This window comes from Pimephales promelas, chromosome 1 (assembly GCF_988280905.1).
Source record: "Pimephales promelas chromosome 1, fPimPro1.hap1.1, whole genome shotgun sequence".
NCBI lineage: Eukaryota > Metazoa > Chordata > Actinopteri > Cypriniformes > Leuciscidae > Pimephales > Pimephales promelas.
In genome coordinates, this window is record NC_142769.1 from 35,613,086 (window position 1) to 35,634,319 (window position 21,234).

General features: G+C 37.9%; 1 protein-coding gene across 1 annotated transcript in view; it reads right to left on the reverse strand.

Annotated features, from left to right (window-relative positions):
* Positions 1–21,234, reverse strand: part of entrep2 (endosomal transmembrane epsin interactor 2) — a 97,850-nt gene that overhangs the window by 52,016 nt on the left and 24,600 nt on the right. Inside the window, exon 2 of the mRNA XM_039666883.2 lies at positions 5,492–5,548. Coding sequence (XP_039522817.2) covers positions 5,492–5,548 — 57 coding nt within the window. The remainder of the gene's footprint in view (positions 1–5,491; positions 5,549–21,234) is intronic.

The following is a 21,234-nucleotide window of genomic DNA, read 5'->3' on the forward strand; positions in this document are numbered from 1 at the left end:
GGGAAATATTAAAGGAATGTTTAGGAGTACAGCATATGAGTGGTGCAGGGTAAATATCATGAGGTTCATGAGGAGTTGAAAGCGATTGAGTCTGTTCTGAATGTAATATCATTGCAAGCTCAGAGCGGCCCATGGGCGTCAGATTAATCACATGGTACTCAGAGAGATGCATGTGCTGGAATCTGTCAGTAGAAAGGTTAATGAATGCAAAAGCAGAGAGGAACATGGGGGGAAAAAAGCAATAAAAAGTCATTTTACAACATGCATGCTGCATGTTCCTCCAAGCAGTAATTATATAATATACATGCATTCAATATCAATGACCTCATATTATACCTACTGTAACTGAGCTTCCGTGATTGTCCATGGTTGATCTGAACATATCAGTCTATACCGCACAGCACCAGAGTGAAATTAGATCTATAACTTCCCGCAATCATTCATTAGGATAAAATTCATGTTTTGAATTCTCTAAAGCACATTTGTGTTTTCATGCTTTATTCCCAGACTGACCAGACAGACCAAAATATATCCAATATTAATAAAATAAATGTCTAATAAAAGCCAATATCCATTATGACAATGATATGCATGCATCCCTAGAAATGACAACAACAACAAAACAAATGTAACTGTCATTTACTATAAGCACTAGGTGTAAAATGGATCAATGTACAGTAATATACCAATCTGACAATGAAAATGAACAAAAAATGCACCGACTACAATGACTATAATAACATGTATTTTCTTCCCAGTTTTAAACACACTGAATACATATTTCTGGCGTAGACACATCAAAATGATGTCCCCTAAACATAATTTTGGTGTGTTCAAGCATACCTTGAACCGTACCAAACGAATCTATTCAAAACTAACTGTGTCCAAATTTCACAATTCACGAAACATTTAGGGGGAAAAAAGCACATATTTACACCCCTAATGAAAACTAATAATAGACGAGGAGCAAAGCCAAGCCTCTCTACAAGCCTTCAGTCCCACAAGTGCGTCATTCTTACCCTCCAAACACACAAAATCAATCTAAATCAATCCAGACAAAAAGGACACAAACAAGCTTTAATAATTCATGAAATGGGATCCATGTTCATTTTAACCACATCTTTATGGGGATCATTATTTGTCACACATCTGTTCAAAGTCATAGATCCATTAAACAGTGGCTTTGCTGTTTTCATTGCTCTTTATGTCAATTTAGCTGTTTATTTGTCCAGAAAAGAGTGGTTTAATGCCACTAAATTATAAATACTCTCTCAGAGAGCAGACGTGTCGATATCTCTAAAGTCTCGTAGGGCTTCATACATGAGGATAATGTCAATCAATGACCTTTCAAGTTTATTCATCCTGTTTTTCTATCAAGGTCATCTTTTGTGACTAGCTGTTGTCCTGCCACGCCATACTCCCGTGAAGACAAGAGTGCTTATTAAACCTCAGTCAATGTGGATACGGTGTCATTTTCATTTCTGCAATATAATAATGTGGCTACTCAGCTTCTCCCTCCGTCTGTCAAACACCTTTAAAAGCTGATTTATTCCCCCCCCCACCCCCCCTCAAGGAGAGGCTCATCAATCTTTCTCTAACTTGACAGCATTCAAGTTCAACTGTCCCCCTTATGGGACTGAATGGACAGAGTCCTATTGATAACTCAATCATCATCGCTGGCCCATGTGAATGGAGACACTTGCCCCGCACCGAAAGACTGTGGAATTCAGCGGCTGATCTGTGATCCCTTGAGATCCTACAGGAGCAAGTTCAATGACAGTCCTTGACGTCAAGAGAAAACACTCCTAGTGGCACTATTGTCAGGCTGTTCTCTTCTATGCTGTAATAGACTACAGCTGGGAGGGATTCCTCAGGATGCCAGCCAGCCTTGAATCCCTTACAAAACCTGTCAATCATACCACTTCTACATTTCCTGGACTGCAAAACAGCATACAGTATGTGTGGAAAGTGTTCAGGAGCATAAACCGCAAATGCAATTTAGTCAAATTGCCCAGGTGTTTTGAAGTAAAAAATAGAATTTAAGAGCAATTCCCAAAGGATTCCATGCATGTGCGCAGGGTGTAGGAAATAATATGTGGAGATAAACAATAAACTACTGAAGTGTCCCTCATGCTGATGAAATCTGTGGTCTGCCGCTAAATTACAGTCCTTCATCTAGGACATATAATGGTGTGTTAACCTGAATCCCACAGAAGGACATCTCATGCTGTAAATCATCTCGTTCTTTGATCTAGAGTTGTGTACTACATCTGGGGGAGAGACACACAAAAAGGGGAGAAAAAGAGTACATCACATTTATGTTGCTCCAACAGTTTGTAAACACTACAGTGATACAATGAGCAGACAAGCGTGTTTATTCTGAATCGGAGCAGTGCTGGCAGTTCTGATAATATGGTTAAAAATTGATGTGCAGAGGTTGGTGAAAGGTTAAGCACAGTGTCTAGTTTCTGTGACACTGGCTTCTTGCAGAAGTACGAAAATAAAGCATATTTTTAAAAACCTTGCAAACACCCCTTTCATGCGTTGTGCAACTCGAAGATCACAAACACAGCTCTTGTCAAGGCATGTTTAAAATATGCCACTTTCAATAAAAGGCCCAACATATTAGGAATACTGTTATCTGTGTTGCTATGTATAATGAGTCCATTACTGATTAGGCCAACACTCCATTTAGAGCAAACGTGAGTGTCCGTCTTATAGACCCCTTTTCAGTTGTTAAACATGGTGACTTTTTTTGTGGGCGGAGCTTAGGTGGAGGCAGAACGATCCCTCTGGCCGCTTCACTAACGCTAGTTAGCAAGTATCGTTAGCTTGTTTTTTTTACCAATGACTGGAGAAAATCTGATTTTATCTTAATGTGTAAGGTCACTCACTCTCCAGGACCGCGATTGTTATTTTCAAAAATTATTTTTAACGGACGGAACCAAGATTGGCCGACCTGTAGCCACCTACACACTCACTCAATGCATGGACGATCTGACAGGATTAACGTAATGTTACCTCGGTTGAGTGGCCTGACTTCTACACCTACCTAGAGAAACCGATCGTAAAGAGAAACTGAGGGCATATAAATCTTTAGATGTCTATTATATAACTATGTGCTGAATGGTCCTGTACAAGACTTGTGTGTACAATCCGCAGTTCTTTTACATTATCTGACGATAATGTAAAGAGTGACATTACGGTGCGATTTTAATGATCTGAATATTTTCTAGAAATAAAAATTCCAGATACAGCATATTCATTTTTCATCAATTCTTGCACCAAACAACACAACAAGATGACATTTAATACTAGTAACAATAATTTAAGCTCCTTATTATGTAGCCGAATCTGCGCTGGTTTGTATTGGCCGCCTCCAGTTTTCACTTTGTTTTGCCTCCAGCTAGCGCCGTGATGTAACTGACGTCGGCGCAAAAAGGGGTCTATAATAAACCCATCCAACTTATCTACATGTAACACATTTTTTTAACATGAGACTGTCTACACTGAACACAAAGAAAACGTTATTAACTGGTACATTTGTTTTTCTGAACGGATGCATGATGATTCTATATGCTTTTGAAGCTTCCAGTGAGTTTTGGCTTGCACTTCTGTAACGGAAGCTGGATTTCTTTTTCCATAACACCCTCTGGCTCCACCTACTACAGTAGACACACCCCAAACTCTCATTATTGGTTGAGCTGGAAAGAGATTGACTGATCCGAGTGGACCACTCTCAGTGTTTTGGTGGCGCCTGGGAGGCTCAGTGTTTACACATTTGGGGGAGATAAACCCATGAACGGCAGTAGTCAATGAACAATAAACTGGAATAAGAGAATGTATTTTGACATAAAAACATCTTACATACTTCACCTTTAAAGAGATAGTTCAAGTAACTAAAAAAAACATCACCCCAAACCAAGACTTTTTCTTTTCTGGAAGTAACATGAGATGCGCAGTAAAATTGTTCATGCTGCTCTTTTCCAGTTAATGGAGACTAGAGATGTGGCAGTAAGGAAATGTCCCCACTGGTTGATCGACATGTGACAACACTGGTAAAACTGATATCACCGGGAGAGGGGGGCAAGACTTTGGATTTTTCGCTTTGTTTTTGAATTACCAGCAATTTGGGGTCGGCAACTCCTTTCATTATTATTCTTAAGGAAAAACAAAAACAAAAGAGTACAATGACAAACTCTATAATACAGAAAATAATTAAGAATGGCATAAGTGAGTAAATGACGATAGAATGATTATTTTTGGGTGAGCTATCCCTTTAATGTGGCTGCCATTGCATGAATAGCTGAAAGCAATTGTCCGTGTGTGTATGCATTTGTCTTACTTGTGTGATTTTGTGTCAGGGTATGGATTTAACAACATCCCACCCATTTTGCAATCTGTAAACTTGTACACTCTCCGTTAATGCTCCCTCCGGAGCCAGTCGATCCCACAGAACAAGAGGCATGAAAAATTCAGCCAGCGCGCCCAATCCTTGCTACAATTATGCATGAGCAGAACGGCTGGCTGAACAGAGCAAAACCCAATGCATACACTTTACATCCCATTCCCATTTCACTGACTTCCAAGCTGGATCTGTGTGCATGCTCAGCTCAGACATTCACACTGTCTATAGAGCACTACATGACAGGCAATCAGAAGCCCTCAAGCTCCCTCCTGATAGTGCTCGCTGTGATAATTCCTTAGCATCACACAACTCTAATGCAAAATTCAGACAGAGCAGAGGGAAAAGATGAAAAAAAAAATACCCTTGGTAAATGAAACATACGTGTGCATGTCACATAATGTAAACAGTATATCATGAATGGTGGAAGAAACATCAGTAATGACTTTATGCCTTCGAGAATAAAATTGGACATAAAAATGGTTTGTGGATCCAAAAATCAAAGATGTAACCATGTATTCATGACTGGGGGTTATTAAATATAATGACTTATTTTTTGCATCCCGCATTCATTTTTATACATTCATCAGCAAGTATTTAATAGCACTGGGGAGCACAGTGGCTCAGTGGGATGCACTGTCGCCTCACTTGGAAGGCGGTCCCTGAAACGAGTCCTTGCAGAGTTTCCTCCAGGTGCTCCCCACAATCCAAAAAACATGCAGTATAGGTGAACCGGAGGTGCTAAAAAATGTCAGTGGATGTGAATGCGTGTGTTTGCGAGTCCCAAGTATTGGGGAGGGTTTGGGAAAGACCTAGTAGCGACTTAACCCGAAAAATAATCATCGTAAAGAAAATTCATGGATGGTCTCCTTTCAATAATTCACACATATCGTTTTTCAATAATTCAATCACTTTTCAAGTACCTTTTCATAAATATGGCTGTTTTCATGGGTTTTCCAGGACTTGCATTTCTTCACGCACATTGTACAAACCCTTTTTTAGTTATCTTTAACTCTTAAACTGGCACATGCACACATTCACAAAAAAACTACGTGCCTATTAGTATAACTATAGGTCATTTCTTACCACCAAAGAAAGGGGCCTTTTCCATGACACCACTCCAATCAGTCCAGACAAAAGCACCTGAAACAAAAAGAAAACAGATTTTGAGACTAAAGAACAAAGCTCTGCATCTGCCATCTCAGCATTACAGGAGACTCTCTCACAGGTGAATTTATCAATATTTCATGTGCAGGGATTGATACAGTCATCAGGTTTGTAGGGGGAATTCTGTGGATATGGTAAAGAGGTTAAAAAAATGTGCGAAATCACTTTTATAGGCGGCACAGCACTTGTTCTTTTTGTTCTGTTCTCTATCTTTTTCTCCTTCACCCTTCATTAACCAAGAGCACTCCACTCGGAGGCAGTCTCTCTTTCGCATGCTCCTTCACCCTTTAAACCATCATGTCCAGCAGGCTTCTCTCCCTCATTCACACTTTTTACCCAAGGGACGTCATGCTGTGCTACAATCACAGTGGCATCTCGGATAAACCAACAGGAGCAGAGTGTTAAAAGCATATGCAATGGGAATGAAACGTCAGCACTGAAGCTGATGCTGTCAGCAGGTTTAGAATGTAAATTCAGGTAATGAATAATGCTACAGATTAAATTAAATATAGTGCTTCATATGTAAAAGGAGGTGAATGGTCACTAGTGTGCATGCTGAGAATGTGTTTGCTGGCAGATCAGCAAGATAGTCTGAGGAATGATCGATCTGAAGATTGTAGGATTATGCCATTGTGTGCAACCACACACAGCTGTGGGATTAACAACCACAAACAAGAAAACAAAAACAATGAGAAAAATCAATGAGATTTGACAAGAAATCATGATTTGGTCTTTTCTGTTCTCCCCACCCCAGAATAAAAACAATCCCTGAAAATAAAACATTTTATTAGTGCAGCAACAATAGCAAACCAAAAACCTTACTTAAGTTACATACATACAGTAAGACACAATGTGTTCCCAGAAATTATGCTTGGGCCATTGATAAGACATTTCTTTAACCCATAAGAACGTTTCAATAACAAGTATGACATGAGATCACGTTTAATCAGAGAGAAAGGGAGTATGAGACATGCTTCAAAGAGATGATGTGAGAGAAGATTCACATTGTTTTTGCTCTCTTGAATTATTGATCCTCTTTCAGTAGTAATTGAGAAGGAGAAAGAGATGGAGAAAAACGAAACCATGAGCGATGAAAAAAAATGCTGAGACAGAGTCAGTTAAAGATAAGATTGAAAGAGAGGAAAGGCCCAGCTGGAGTGTGTGTGTGTGGAAAGAGCAGCTGCACAAAAGAGCTCACTGAAAGGAGCTATTCGGGAATCATGCAAAAATCTATTCCTTTGGAAAATCATATCCTCCTTAGACCTCTAAATGATTCAAAAAAAAGTTTGGAGGTTATTCTCGTCACTGTCTGTCTTGTCTCCGCCTCTTCCCTACACTTCCCAGTAGAGCCCGACCGATAAAGGATTTTGAAGGCCGATACCGATACAAATATTTTTGGGTTTTAAAATCCGATATTCCGATATATCGGCCGATATTTTATTTATTTATTTGAAACTGGACATGATGGTCACAAATTTTGTCATGCTTATTTGAGTCAAGAGAACTGATGGGGATGTTCTTTTAATTGATATTCAAGCAATGTATGTCTCGTGACCAACTCAACGAGTTTTGCCAACAGGAACGGTGTAGAGTGCCCTCTGGTGGACAAACTAAACAACTCCAACACTCATGACATGGTTCAAGCGTGTTTCATCCGTTTTCATTTTATTTTTGAAATATTCATTTATCGGCCATTATAACCGCCGATACCGATAGTTTGGAAAATGCCTAATATCGGCCGATAATATCGGTCTGCCGATATATCGGTCTGGCTCTACTTCCCAGCATCCCTCTTGTCTACACACCTGCTAGTCGTCATCGTCACCTGTGTTTAGTCATTTGCTGTGTCCGAAATTTCCACTCAAACCACTACTCCCTACCCCCTACATAGTAGAGCACTATATAGTGAGCTCACCAGCATTATAGAAACACCACTTTCGGTCACTACTCGATCGTCTCTCGGCGCCGTTGATTACATCATCTGTCAGCTGGTGTCGAGCCGGCTCTGGGCTAAATAGATTTTTTTAAATAAATACATTACATTATATTGAGCATATTTCTCCAAAATTTCAAAACTAAAAGTGATTTCTGAACGTTTCTGTTATAATGCGCTACTCCAGTCCACACATAATTATAACTTATTTTTACGATCAGCGCAATGCATGATGGTATGTAGGGCTTGGGTTAGCGATTATCGGTTGTACACTACTTTTCAAAATGCATTCTGGGATACATTGAGTGGACTATATAGGGTATAATAATCATTACTATACATTCGGACAGCACTACAAAATGGCGAGCTCACTATATAGTCCACTATATAGTGAGTAGTGGGAGATTTCAGACACAGCAACTGTCATCATCTGTGCTACCCCTTTCTGTTAATTAGTATGTCTATTAAGTTCCTGTCTTCAGTTTAGTGTCCGTTCTTATGTGTATCACACGAGTGTGAACCTTCTGACTGTCTGAAACCTGTGGGCTGTTTATTGTAAACGTTGTCATTTTGGATTTCTCGTCTTCCTTTGCCTACACAACCGTGACAATTCTATTCAGTGCCTCATTAAAAGTACAATATTGCATGCTGATGTAAAGTCGGAGTGAAAAGGAAATTCAACCTGTTTTAATAAAACAATCTTACTGTGAACAATTCATCCATATGCATTTTTTGAGCCCATAATTTGTGTCATAACTCAATCTTCCAGTGAAATGACAGAACTCTTTTTTTCATTCTTTTTAGTGAACTTCTACAATCATATCATCTACTTTAAGTTAACCACACCCATTTCTTACAATTGACTACAAACTCACATTTATATCTGCCAACATCCAATCAACAACCGACTGATAGAACCAAGTCCCCGCAATTTTTCTTCTATTTTCACATTTTTCTACCCATTTCTGATATTAGGAATACCACAAACCCTCCATGTTTACCTTTATCTGACTCACAGATTATGAAAATGTATGTACCGAGGGATGAGTCAGATTGTTTGTCGGTGGTAAATGACAGCATGCCAAAGATATGTCAGAAACACACAAACCCACATGCTACCATTTGAACCCTCAACATCATCTTTCTGTTATTCACAACTTTGATATTTTTTTCTTCGGTTTACAGTACAGTACGTCAGTTTATTGTACAAAAAGATAAAGCAATGTGGGTCAACATTTTCTAGTTTTATTTGAGGATATCTGTGTTACATAGCAGTCATTAAACATCTGCAACCATCAATCCCATATTCATTACATCTCCAGCGGTGCATTAGAGAACATATTGTGCCCTGGGTGGGAAACCTCACCAGTGATTCCCTGCCTGTGCAGTTGAGTCTGCGGAGAAATTGTTTTCTGGAAAGAGGCAACGATAGCAAGCAATAATCAAAGAAGGATTTCACCCTCGGCTGCGCTCTCGACAGGATTAAGACACGCCACTCACTGACATTAGCCACTAAAGCCTTTTAGCTCAGTCAGCAGCGCTATGAGAGGAGAGAGAGTCCTTCAGTCAATTACCAGGGTACAGCTGCTCGGCCTAATATATGTACGTGTCTTACACCCCATATCACAAACACCACAAATGAAAACTCGCTTGACTGTGAGGAGAAGATTCAGCTCAAGTCCATTCTGCTGAAACGGGACTATTAACAGGACTATTAGAAACAATCTGAGGGAATGCAAATGGACAAACTGCGCTGGATCAAACAGTGCGGTTTGGGAAATTGCTCTTGGCTGTTAAAATCAAGACTAAACTTGCAGCGGTTCACGTTGTGTGTTGTGAATGTGGTCTGCAGAGTGTAAGGGTGCTGTGGGTGACGGTCTTTAATCACAGTGAATTGTTTGCATAGCAGTGATATACAGCTGCCCCCCTCTCCAAAAACAAGCAAGAGAGAGGCTAAGAGAGCAAGAGATACAGCATTTGAACTGAACACTTTAGCTTTGGAGGGCTGTTGCTTTAAAACAAAAGAAAGAATAAATATAAATGGACATTAATGGTCCATTTCTTATTTTTTCGTATTTTTAAGGTAGAAACTTTGGAATAAATTCAATTCCACTGCCAAACAAGTCAATGTGCTTGTTTTTGATTATATAAAATGAACTGGCTCATTTGAGACATTTGTTTGGGAATCAATTGGACTACACAGGTCGCTCTGAATGGTTTTGATTTAGTCAGTAATTTTGTTCAGAATCCTTGGGCTATATGTCATGCTTTATGGTTCTGATACACTACAAAGGACTGACTCTGAATCATTACACTGGTTGTGCTGTATGGTTTTGAATCATAACTGTTGCATAAAAGTCATCGTTCAGGAATTGTGCGTTTGATTCAGTAGTAGTGTGGCATTCTACAGTGGTGCATTGAAATTTAATATTTACAGAATGCACATGCAAGAAGTATTAGTGTAACAGAACTGTATTCAGTTAAAGAACTCTAATTTTAAAAACTGTGGGGTCAGAAATATTTTGATTTAAAAGAAATGAATACTTTTATTCAACAAGTGACACTAAAGATTTCAATTATTGCTGTTCTATTAAACTTAATATTTATCAAAAAATCCTGGAAAACATTTAACAGTTTCCACAAAAATATTAAGCAGCAACTAATTTTAACAATAATAATAAGAAATATTTATTTATTGAGCAGAAAATCAACATATTAGAATGACATCACAGGATTAAAATATATTCAACTAGATAAATTTAGTCTTGTAAAAAAAATTTAAAAATAAATATTGCCAACCCCAAACTTTTGACAATAGTGTATTTTCTCACAACAATGGACAAAACCAATAAATAACACAATTGTGCCCTAAAGTTAAATACATAACTGCAAAAACACAGATAAGTTTGTGTTCACTGAGTACGCCATATAATATCATCAAATAAAAGCTGCTGCAATGCTCAACATGCCCTCGACAGAAAGACTGAACAAGCAAAACTAGCTGCAGTAATGCACTTGGATGATCTTCTCATCCCAGCTCTATATCAATAATCCACACAATCTTATATTCTCTCAAACTGATGTTTTTTTTTTCCTTTTTATGTGATGCAATGAAAATATTCAGAAGCTGCACATCTAGCACAAAAAAAAACCATAAAAAAGGCCAAAAATGATCAAATCAAAATAAGAATACAAGAACATACACCACAATCTGTCAATCCACATCTACGTTAACAGACACCACAACACAGCTGTTTAGACAGCTGCTGCTTGATACTATTGTTCCAGCCGCAGTAACGACATCAGCAGGCCTCTGGTGATGTCAGCGGGACGGTCAAGAAAGTGAGACGATTTCAACCTGGCTCATGTGTAGCTGAACTGATGTCCATGTCGTGTGTTTGGAGAGAGACCAAGATTTCTCATTTCTCCTGCTGGTTAGAGTGATAAGCACACATGTTCTCCTGATATCATCATGGAGAACGTGGGGTCTGCTTGCCTCAATTAAGAAGGAAACTAGTATGATCATATAGTATGTGCTAGATATAAATAGAACGAATACACCCACTGCCCGCTGCAATGCCTGCGAATGACTTCAAGGCATGTTTCTCAAGCGTAGCATCCCTCACATACATACTAATGAAGGTGTGTGGCCCATCATCTTGATTTACATACATATTTATGGAGGTGCGTGCATACTTATGAAAATGTAAAGCATCATTCATACTCACATATACACTTAGGAAGGTTTATGGCTCATCACCTTTATTCTATTCTGCTTGAGTGGAGTTCAAAAAGCATTTGGATGTATCCATAAATGTGATAACGATAATGATCATCAAGGCGATGCGAGTGACTGAATGGAGGTCCTGGAATGAGGACATGGCACACTTACACATCACTCCCTAAAAGGGAGGGAGGGAAAGAGAGAGACAGAGAGGGACGGATGGGAATGGTGGTTCTGTTGCCGTGGAAACCCTTTTCTGGACACTTTCCAGGCTTTGTAATGATTTCCCATTTACCCCTCAGAGAGGAAGAGAGCGAAGTGACTCCTTCGATATCAACATGCAACACACACTGCGCTCAACAAAGCTTCACTGCGAACCCCCGAAGACACGTATAATCATACGGCATAAAAACCATGTAATGTCAAAAAAAAAAAAAAATCCTATCCTCACAATTTTCACAGGAAAGATTTGTCCATTCATTTTCGATGTGGTGGATGAGTAGTATATGTAAATCGATTCTGCTCACACCCACTCTAGTACCAGAGAACTGAACTGAACCACCAACAGTATCATTGAGCTCCAGATGGTGTTCAGAGGGTGAACTCTTGTGTTGTTTCTCTCTAAAGTGATGACCTGCACCTTGCTGCAGATTCGCTTCTATCTAATAAAATTACAGAACCATCACTGTCCTTGTCATGACTGTAATCGTGTTAGGGGGGCACTCTTATCAGGTAAAAACATCTTTCTGGAACAGCTAGCACACGTCCTAAAGAGGCATCTTCGAGCAAGTTATGGGGAAACTTGACTCGGGGTCGTGTATCTGCACAGGAGGGTGCCTGCAGGGAGGAATGTTTGTTGTACAATATAGTAATTGATATACAGTATTGATTTACTCATATCACAATAAGTAAAACCAAAGAATATAGTTCTGATGTGAAGCAAAAAATAAATAAGCTTCACAAAGTGTCTGTAAGAAAATAGCTAAAGAACTGAATATCCCCATTTTGACCATTAGGGCAATAATTAAGAAGTTCCAATCAACAAAAGATGTTACGAATCTGCTAGGAAGAGGTCGTGTGTTTATATCGACCTAATGCACGGTCATAGACATATACACTAGACCTCAACTTGGGGTTCTAAGCATGCGTCAAAACCGCCGCCATATTGGAACAGGGGTCTTGTCATAGGAAGTAGCTAGGTAACGCTGCTATCTCTGCCTTTACTTCGAATTCATTGATGGTGGCGGACTTTTGTGCAGCGTATGATGTTCACGGATGAAATCTGAACTAGGATGAATGTTTAAAAAATAAAATAAAAAATTCTTTTTGGAATCAATGATAAATACATGTCTGACTGTTGGAGCAAACCAAAAAAAAACAAGAAAAATCGTATTCATGTTGATTTATGGTGTTTTTATTTCTGTAAGACCTGTGTCTACTACATTGACGCTGATGCATTAAAGTGGAGGGGCTCCCCTGTTTCAAGATGGCGGCTCTATTGACGCATTCGTTCCAATGAACTGCCGTAGCCAAGGTGAGGTCTAGTGTGTATGTCTATGATGCACGGTGAGGAGGAAGGTTTGAGTTGCCAAAGACTCTTCAAGGATCACAGATGGAGAATTGCAGAAATTAGTTGAGTCTTGGGGTCAGAAACCCTAAAATTAAATAATAATAATAATAATAATAATAATAAAATAATTAATAATAGAATAATAAAAAAAAAAAAATCAAACAACCCCAACATGTTGTTCGGGAGGGTTTCAATAATAATTGCAAACTGGGAGTTTACTAGGTTCTATGGTCAGATGAAACTAAAAAAAGAGCTTTTTGGCAGCAAACACACTAGATTGTTTTGGTGCAAACAGGGATAAAAAGTACCCCATGCCCAAATATACAGATGGATCTTTGATGGGCATGTTTACTGCATTCTCTCTTACTTACAGTACACTGTTAAAGAGTTGGATTCTCATGCTAAACATGGCCAAAGTTTCAAAAAATGAGTTGGATGTATGACGGAGTATTAGAAACTCATAGAACGTTCTACATTGATCAATTACAAAAATATGAATTTAAAATGAACAATAGGGCCAACCTATTGTTGAGTTTCCATGTTGTAAACATGTTTTTTTTTTTTTAAACTAGCTGTTCAAATGTTGAAGAAACTTAATTTTGTATGACTTTTAAGTTTTCCTCATGGGGACCAGAAATGTTCCCACAATGTTCCTTACTACACTTGTGGGGTCCCATTAACAAAGGGTTTACCAGGGCCACACACACATACACACTTTTATTTTTCTCTCTAGTGAAGTTTAAACAACCCTTCTCATAGGAATAGCAGCTTTTGAAAAGTACAGTAGTAATGTTGTACAACAGTGTTTTTTTCTGAAACTCTTTGAGTATCGATCTCGAGAACACCAGTCTGCAAATCCAAACCTGAGTGTTTATGAGCACACATCCAAGTTTGGGACACATCAGGGAGAAAAGCACCCTCTTTTCTAATTAAATTAAACAATCTGCGGATTAAAAGAGTGTCAGTGTAAATCCACTCCTGAAGATGGTGACATTCCAACTCCAGATATCACATGGAAAGCTGCCAGCCGAGAAATCCTTCTGGCTCTTTTAAATGCAACCACCAGATCACATGACTCGCTGTGTTCAATTTAGAAATTGCATTCGGCTGTCACAGGCACACCTCGCAAATGAATAAAGCTGTACCTTTATGTACATTCTGTGCCAATAGCAGAACATTGCTTGAATTAATTAGAGTCAAGAGTCAACTGCACTAAAATATCTTTTGGACTCAAAATGGGGAATGAGAAAACTAGAGGAATGAAAATGACGGGGCGGGTATGCTTTTGTTGAAAGGGGTCTGCATGTCTATGTGTGTATAAGAGAGCTTGTGTTTACACTGTGACCTCTCCATCACATTGGCTTCTTCAGCTCCTTTTGGGCTCTTGAGACACGGATGAGAGCTTCACTCAAATTAGATGCCCCCACGCTCTAAAGCAGCAGTTTATTCCAGCACTAACACAATGATCTCGCAGGAGAAGGTCAAGGCCACTGTGATCAGCTGAAAATTTCTTAGCTTGTTCAAACACAGATTCATGGTTACTTTGCTCTCATCTAGTCACCATCTCCATCATTCACCACCTCTTCCTCGCTTTCTCTCAATCTATGAATCATTATTCCAGTCTAACATCTCTCACGGTTCTGAGCTTAGAACAAACAGCTCATCCTCATCGCCATGGAAACAGTGGGACAACAGCAGGTTCTCTGGTGTTACTGGGGGTTGGGAATCTCAATCATTCTTTCCCCTCTCCTCTCCATCTCTCTCACACGCCCTTATTCACGTTCATCCACTTTCTGCACACAGATCTCCTCTGGAGACCATGCCAGTACACACACGGAATAGCTAAAACCCTAATTCACACCTTTACAGTAATGAGAATGTACATTGCTAAATGAAAGAAAGAGGAACTGGAGATTTTTCATTGGATTTTGGATTTCTTTGAAAAACAAGCAAACAAACAAACATGATTTTTAGTTTAGTTTAACTGAAATCATTTGAATATTGTTCTAAAATGAGCAAGAATGAATCTTTATCTGATATCTTTAAAAAAACAACAACAAAAAAACACTCAATCAAGACAAACTGTCATCACAATCAAATGAAAAATTAAATCCACATTTGAAAGGGGTTACACGATTGAAAACAACCTGGCAGCAACATTTTCCCATTTTCGTTTTTGATGATTTCTATAAAATTATGTTGAATCCAATTCAAATGCAAAGATACTCCATAGACTGCAAAGACTGGTGCGAGATGGCAATTGCTGCTGAGACAGGATTAGTCAGCCAGTAACGTTTTGGCCGCAACTTTGCAAATGGTTAATTTGGGGAGAAATGTGCTTCATTATCATGACAATAATGTCACAATGAAAAAAAAAAGTCATTGTTACAATAGCCTTCATTTTCCCTATGCAATATTTCTGAATACCTTTTTATTTATTTATTTGTTTGTTTGTTTTTTGGTTGAATTTGTCCTGGACATTTTTCCTAATTATTTTAAACACCTTAAGCTTTAAAAGAGTCGGAAGGAATTGATTATTATTTTTATTTATTTATTTATTTATCTCCGTCCCACAAGAATAATGTGTATAGACCATTTCACAAGATGTAAACAACACTGGTCCAGAAACACTTCCTGTTTCAGTTTGTAACTGTTTTCTTTATTTCACATGTAAAGAAAACATCTTAAAGATGTTTGTTTAACTTTTTGATTCAGTTTTATATGTTCTGTTGGTTGTAATTTATCTCAGCTTTTATGTAGTGTTAAAAAACTAAAACAGGAAGTGCTTCTGGACCAGTGTTGTTTACATCTTGTGAAATGGTCTATACATACACACAGAAACTTGGGACATTTCTGGTGACATTGAATCAGAAGACAGTGCTGTCCTTCCTCTAATAGGCCTTCCTCTCTTGTCCAGCTCTTTGAATAATTGCAGAGCAACAGAAATTGAGATAGCACTAGATAAACAAAGCCAGCTGAAGCATTCACCATTACTCCAGTCTCAAACTATTATGCCATAACAGTCAAACCTACATAGTGACATGCTGTGGTCTACAGTGACATTAAGAGTGAAAAAGAGCTTTTCATCAGAGCACTGCCTTAGATTCAAAACACAGCCACCAATCCTTTTAACATGGTAGTAGAAATATGAACCATGATGCTGATGATGATGAAGGGTGTGAGGAGGAGAAAGAGAAAGATGACAAACAAAGACTAATTAGGGAAGTTAAAGGGGTTAGAGAGAGGGAGAGAGAGAGAGAGAGAGAGAGAAAGAGAGAGAGAGAGAGAGAGAGAGAGAGAGAGAGAGAGAGAGAGAGAGAGAGAGAGAGAGAGAGAGAGAGAGAGAGAGAGAGAGAGAGAGAGAGAGAGCAGCAGGGACTTTTCCTCAGTAATTGAGATGGATTGTCGTGGGCAAAAAGGCCAGATGTGAAAAGAAGAGACTCTCACTAAGGAAACTATTCCCTCTCTCTGTCTCATACATTTTGTGCTTTAGAGATGACTTTAGCCAGTTTAATCACAAATGACTCCTAAATTGAATTTAGTTCAAATTAAAAAAGTAAAATCAAATAGGCGATAGAGCGTGCTGCAAGCAGAGAGTCCTGTAGAGAGCTCTCTTAAAACAGCTGAAGCTGGCTTTCCCACTTTATTCTGTTACGACAAATAAGATGGATTATTGCAGTCTCTTGAAAGGAGGCCATAACAATCCCAATGTAAATTTCAATTACAATTTGATTCATGTTGTATGCCAAGGTTGAAGTGCTGATATGCAAAAATGCCATTTTCAGTTCTAATAGCCCTTTACAGCCTTGGTGTCTCCAAAAAAAAAAAAAAAAGCGTTCGATTCAAACGACAGCTAGAGGAAACTTCGCTTAAAAAATAAAATGAAAGTGTGTCACTGGTAAAGATAGTAACATCTCACAACAATGGCCAATGAAGCTATTTCACACTGAGCTGAGGAAGCTCTTTTCAGCCGTTCCTCACATTGGAAAGATTTTCGAATTAATACAGGGTTTTTCACTTAAAATATAGAAAATATATAAAGTTTGATAAAATCCATTACATCAACAATATATATAAATACAGAGGTGAAACTTGAAAAATTAGAATATTGTGCCAAAGTAAATTTATTTCAGTAATTTAACTTAAAAGGTGAACACGTATTAGTCAGATATTTCAAGCTTTTATTTGTTATATTTTTGATGATTAAGGCTTACAGATTATGAAAACCACAAATTTAAAATTCGAATATTGATAAGGTTTTCATAGCTCTAAGCCCTAATCATCAAAAATATATCAAATAAAGGCTTGAAATATCTCACTTTGCATGTAATGAGTTTATATAATATTTCACCTTTTAAGTTGAATTACTGAAATAAATGAACTTTTTCACGTTCATTTTTCGAGTTTCACCTATATATATACTGTATACAGTATATAAATAAACAATGCTACAAACACAAGCAAAAATTGTGAACATCTGAAAACTGCAATTAAGACTAAATGACTTCTTTAATGTAATTAGCTTTAAATGGCAACATGCTTCATCAACACAATGCGATGTGCAGACATCTTAACGCTGTTTAATGATAGCCTTCTTTTAGCATTGACAATCTAAATACCAGTAGTACACTGTGACTGTACAGAAGGGCAGTTTATTGATCTTAAATCAAAGAAGATGAAGACTTATAACTGGAGCAAAACACAAGCTCAAAGTGTGTGTGTGTGTGTGTGTGTTTGTGTTTGAGCATTAACTGGTCAGGATGTAGTATAAAGGCTCCATCACAGCTGGCAACCAGAGATGTGCATTGCTTCCATTTAAGTTGATGTGCCAGGCTTTAATTCATACACTGGTGGCCAATCAGAGAACATTGGCCCAGCTTAACCACACACAAACACATACACACACACGAAAACAGGAGCCAGTAAGAATCCCTGCAGGCTGGTTAAATCAATGGCAATAAAATACCATTGCTGATTGTTTTAAGACTGAATAAGTGTAAATCCTATTTGAAAATCAATAGAGAAAATAAGAGCAACCACTGCAAAATTTCATTTAGGTACTTCATTTTTAACGTCTCCCAAGCACAATCCTGAAACCTAAATACCCAGCAATTTTGTTTTAAATATAATTTGACTATACTGCTTTACACGGCAAAAATAAAATAATAAATCAATAAATAAATCCATATAAAATATTTACAAACCTGTCACATAATGTGTGATTTGAAATCCGAATAACTTGTGCCTCAGTTTGAACCTTTATGATTTCATTTACACCTTTCAGTCATTCTGTGTAAAGTACTTTATACATTGTCTAAAGTGCACAATATTGACACCATACAGTCTTTTTCACTAACTTTTTTCACTAACACTTTAATGTGTGGTGACCAGTAACAGTCAGTCATAAAGATTGATATGAAAACCAAATTGGATGTGCGTGTGAACAGTATTTAATTTCATGGTTGTCCTGGCTCTTGACTGGCACATTGTGGCTATCGACTGGTCATGATAAAATATACAAATATAATTTTCTTCGCAGTCGGTTCAATAGCAAAGTATCTTCCAGTTCCAAGAAAAAAATAATACTATATCAGAGAATTGCTCTAGTGAGAAGAGTAATAGTGGATGGAAGTGATCAGTAAATGAGGGCTATATTCTCACTTACACATCAGGCTGGATTGGGAGTGCAGTGAGAGGAGGCAGGGTCATCTACATCGGGGATTGAAAAGGAACAGACAGCCCAAGCCAGCCACCGGCTACAGAACCCATCTGAGAGCAAGCAGAGCACTAATGTCTGCTCACACACGCACACGTTTCGAACCCATAATGGTTTCACTATTTTACATCCAATGGTTTAATGTGTAGGGTTAGGCAGGGTTAGAAAAAGAATATGAATGTATTTATTTTCTAAACATACATCGTAAACCAACCTCTCTAACAAACTAGTTGATATATCTTCACATATAACAAAGAAATTGATGAGACTTTCAGATTCCTTAAAGGGATAGTTCACCCAAAAATGAAATTTTTATTCACCGTCAAGCCATCCTTGGTGTGTATGGCATATGACACCTAGGATGGCTTGAGGGTGAGAAAATCATGGGGTTATTTGAACTACCCCTTTAAAATGCACTCAAGTAGGCTTTTGACATAATAAGTACAAAAAAAAAGTGTATTCATATTATTTGGATATATTTAAAAATGTGGATCTCACAAGTATGTTAAGTAAATTTGTTTAAACGGGTCCTATTATGCGTTTCCACCTCTTCAACATTAGTTAATGTGTAATGTTGTTGTTTGAGCGTAAAAAAGATCTGTAAGGTTACAAAGCTTAAAGGTATACTTCAGGATTTAGCATTAAGCTTTGTATTAGTAGAAAACCTGTAGTATTTTTGAATTACCATGCTTTCCACCCTCATATCCCCCTGAGATGAGAGATTTATGTATTTTTTATCTGGAAAAAAAATCCTCAGATGATGCAAAAATCACCATTTTGCATCATCAGATGATTTTTTGGCCAGAGGCTAAAGACTACAGTCAGTAGTAGGGGCTGTCCCGCATGTTTTCAAGCCACCCATAGAGGGTGGGATCTCACTCACAGAATGTAAACATAGTGTCAGACATCTTTTTTTTGGAAGCTAAGCTAACAGGCTCTTGTTCTGTAAAGAAAGCTGAGAAGTAGGGGTTTACCATCCTCTTTTTCCCGGACATGTCCGGCCGTCGATGTACACCCCAAAAACCAAATCAAGACTTCCTGAAAGGCCAAAATAGGAACCCTTTAAGTAGGTACACACACACACAATATATTTCAGACATTTAAATTTTTTAAAAGTTGCTGGAAGGGAAAATGAGCCAAAACAAATCCAAAATTTTTTCTGGAGTTTATCTTGGAACAGATTAACATCTATACATCTTTTGGTTTATTATACACCAACAAAATTATCTCTCAGAGCACAACATACTTGAATTAGTAATCAAACGAGTTCATAGACACCTCAGGAACTGACATAGGATGTTCAGTTTCCTTTAAATGTAAACCAAACACACACACACACACAACAAACATATAACCCAAAAGAAACACTCGCAGAAAACATCCAATGAGAAACATAGCAATCAAGATGCTATCTGATGTGAAAATGTTTATCCTCTTATGTTCTTCGGTCTCACAAAAACGCTTCGAAAAGCAAGAACTCCATGAACAAATGAATGCATTCTTCCTGTCATCAGTGACTCCATAGCAAATCCATCTTTGACACTCCAACTACAGACAGATAAAGAGGAGTAATGACCCGTACACACAGAGCATCTAATCTTGCTAATGATGTACAGTTTGTAATGCTTAATCACGAGTGTCAAGGCAGATATGCAGGTAATAAGTAGAAAAAGTCCAGTTCTGTTTATTCACCAATGTAAAATTTTGGTTGATCAGACTAAAGCAAAATTATTTATTTAGCCTATAATGAAGACTTTAATTTTCCACTTAAAAAAAACAAAAACAAAAAAAAACGTTTATTATTTAGAAATATTTATTCTTGTCAAACAATTAGGTAAAAATATACATTTGCATCTACCGTTTAACTAATTCACAATTATTTTAAGGCTCGTTCAGTGTACATCATAAAATCTATGAGCTTCTTAACTTGAACTTGCTCCCCTTTAGAAAGGCTATGAATGATTGAGACCTCGAGAGAAACAGGAGAAATAGGGATGAAGAAGTGTTCCCCTGGCAGTTGCACTGTGGGACATTGTTCACCTCTCTCTCCCCAGAGGATTATTAATAGATCTACCCACCTCCCTCCCTGCTGTTAATCTACCAGGCAACATGTGTTACATACACAAATGCATGACTACATCACAAATCAGTATGAAAAGCATCTACATCGAAGTGGCTTTCCATTTACTTTTACAATTATTTTATTGGCAGACATTTCCTGACCAGAGCGACCAACAGCAAACAGCCACTCATTACTTACTTTTACATATGTATAAAAAGATAAAGCCAAGATGTGTAAATGCAATGACAGCTGTAAATGCTACAGTACTGTGAAAAGTTTTAGGCACTTGTGTAAGGATGCTTTCGAAAAATAATGTCATAAATAGATTGTATTTATCAATTAACTTCTAGCTAAATCAATATTTGGTGTGACCACCCTTTGTGTTTAAAACAGCTTTTGTCCTTAGGTACACTTGTACATGTTTCAGGGTTTCTTCAAGCATCTTGGAGACGTTGAAACAGTTATTCTGGATTTAGTCTAAGTTTTTCTGTTTCTTCATGTAATGGACTTGATGATTGTGAGATCAGATCTCCTTGTGGAGCATACCAGTAATAAGTTACGTCAGACTCCTTGTGCAAACGCAAATCTCACTGGATTATTACAAAGAAGTGCACAAGGAATGTTTGGAAATGTAAAGATATTTCCTACTGACACACT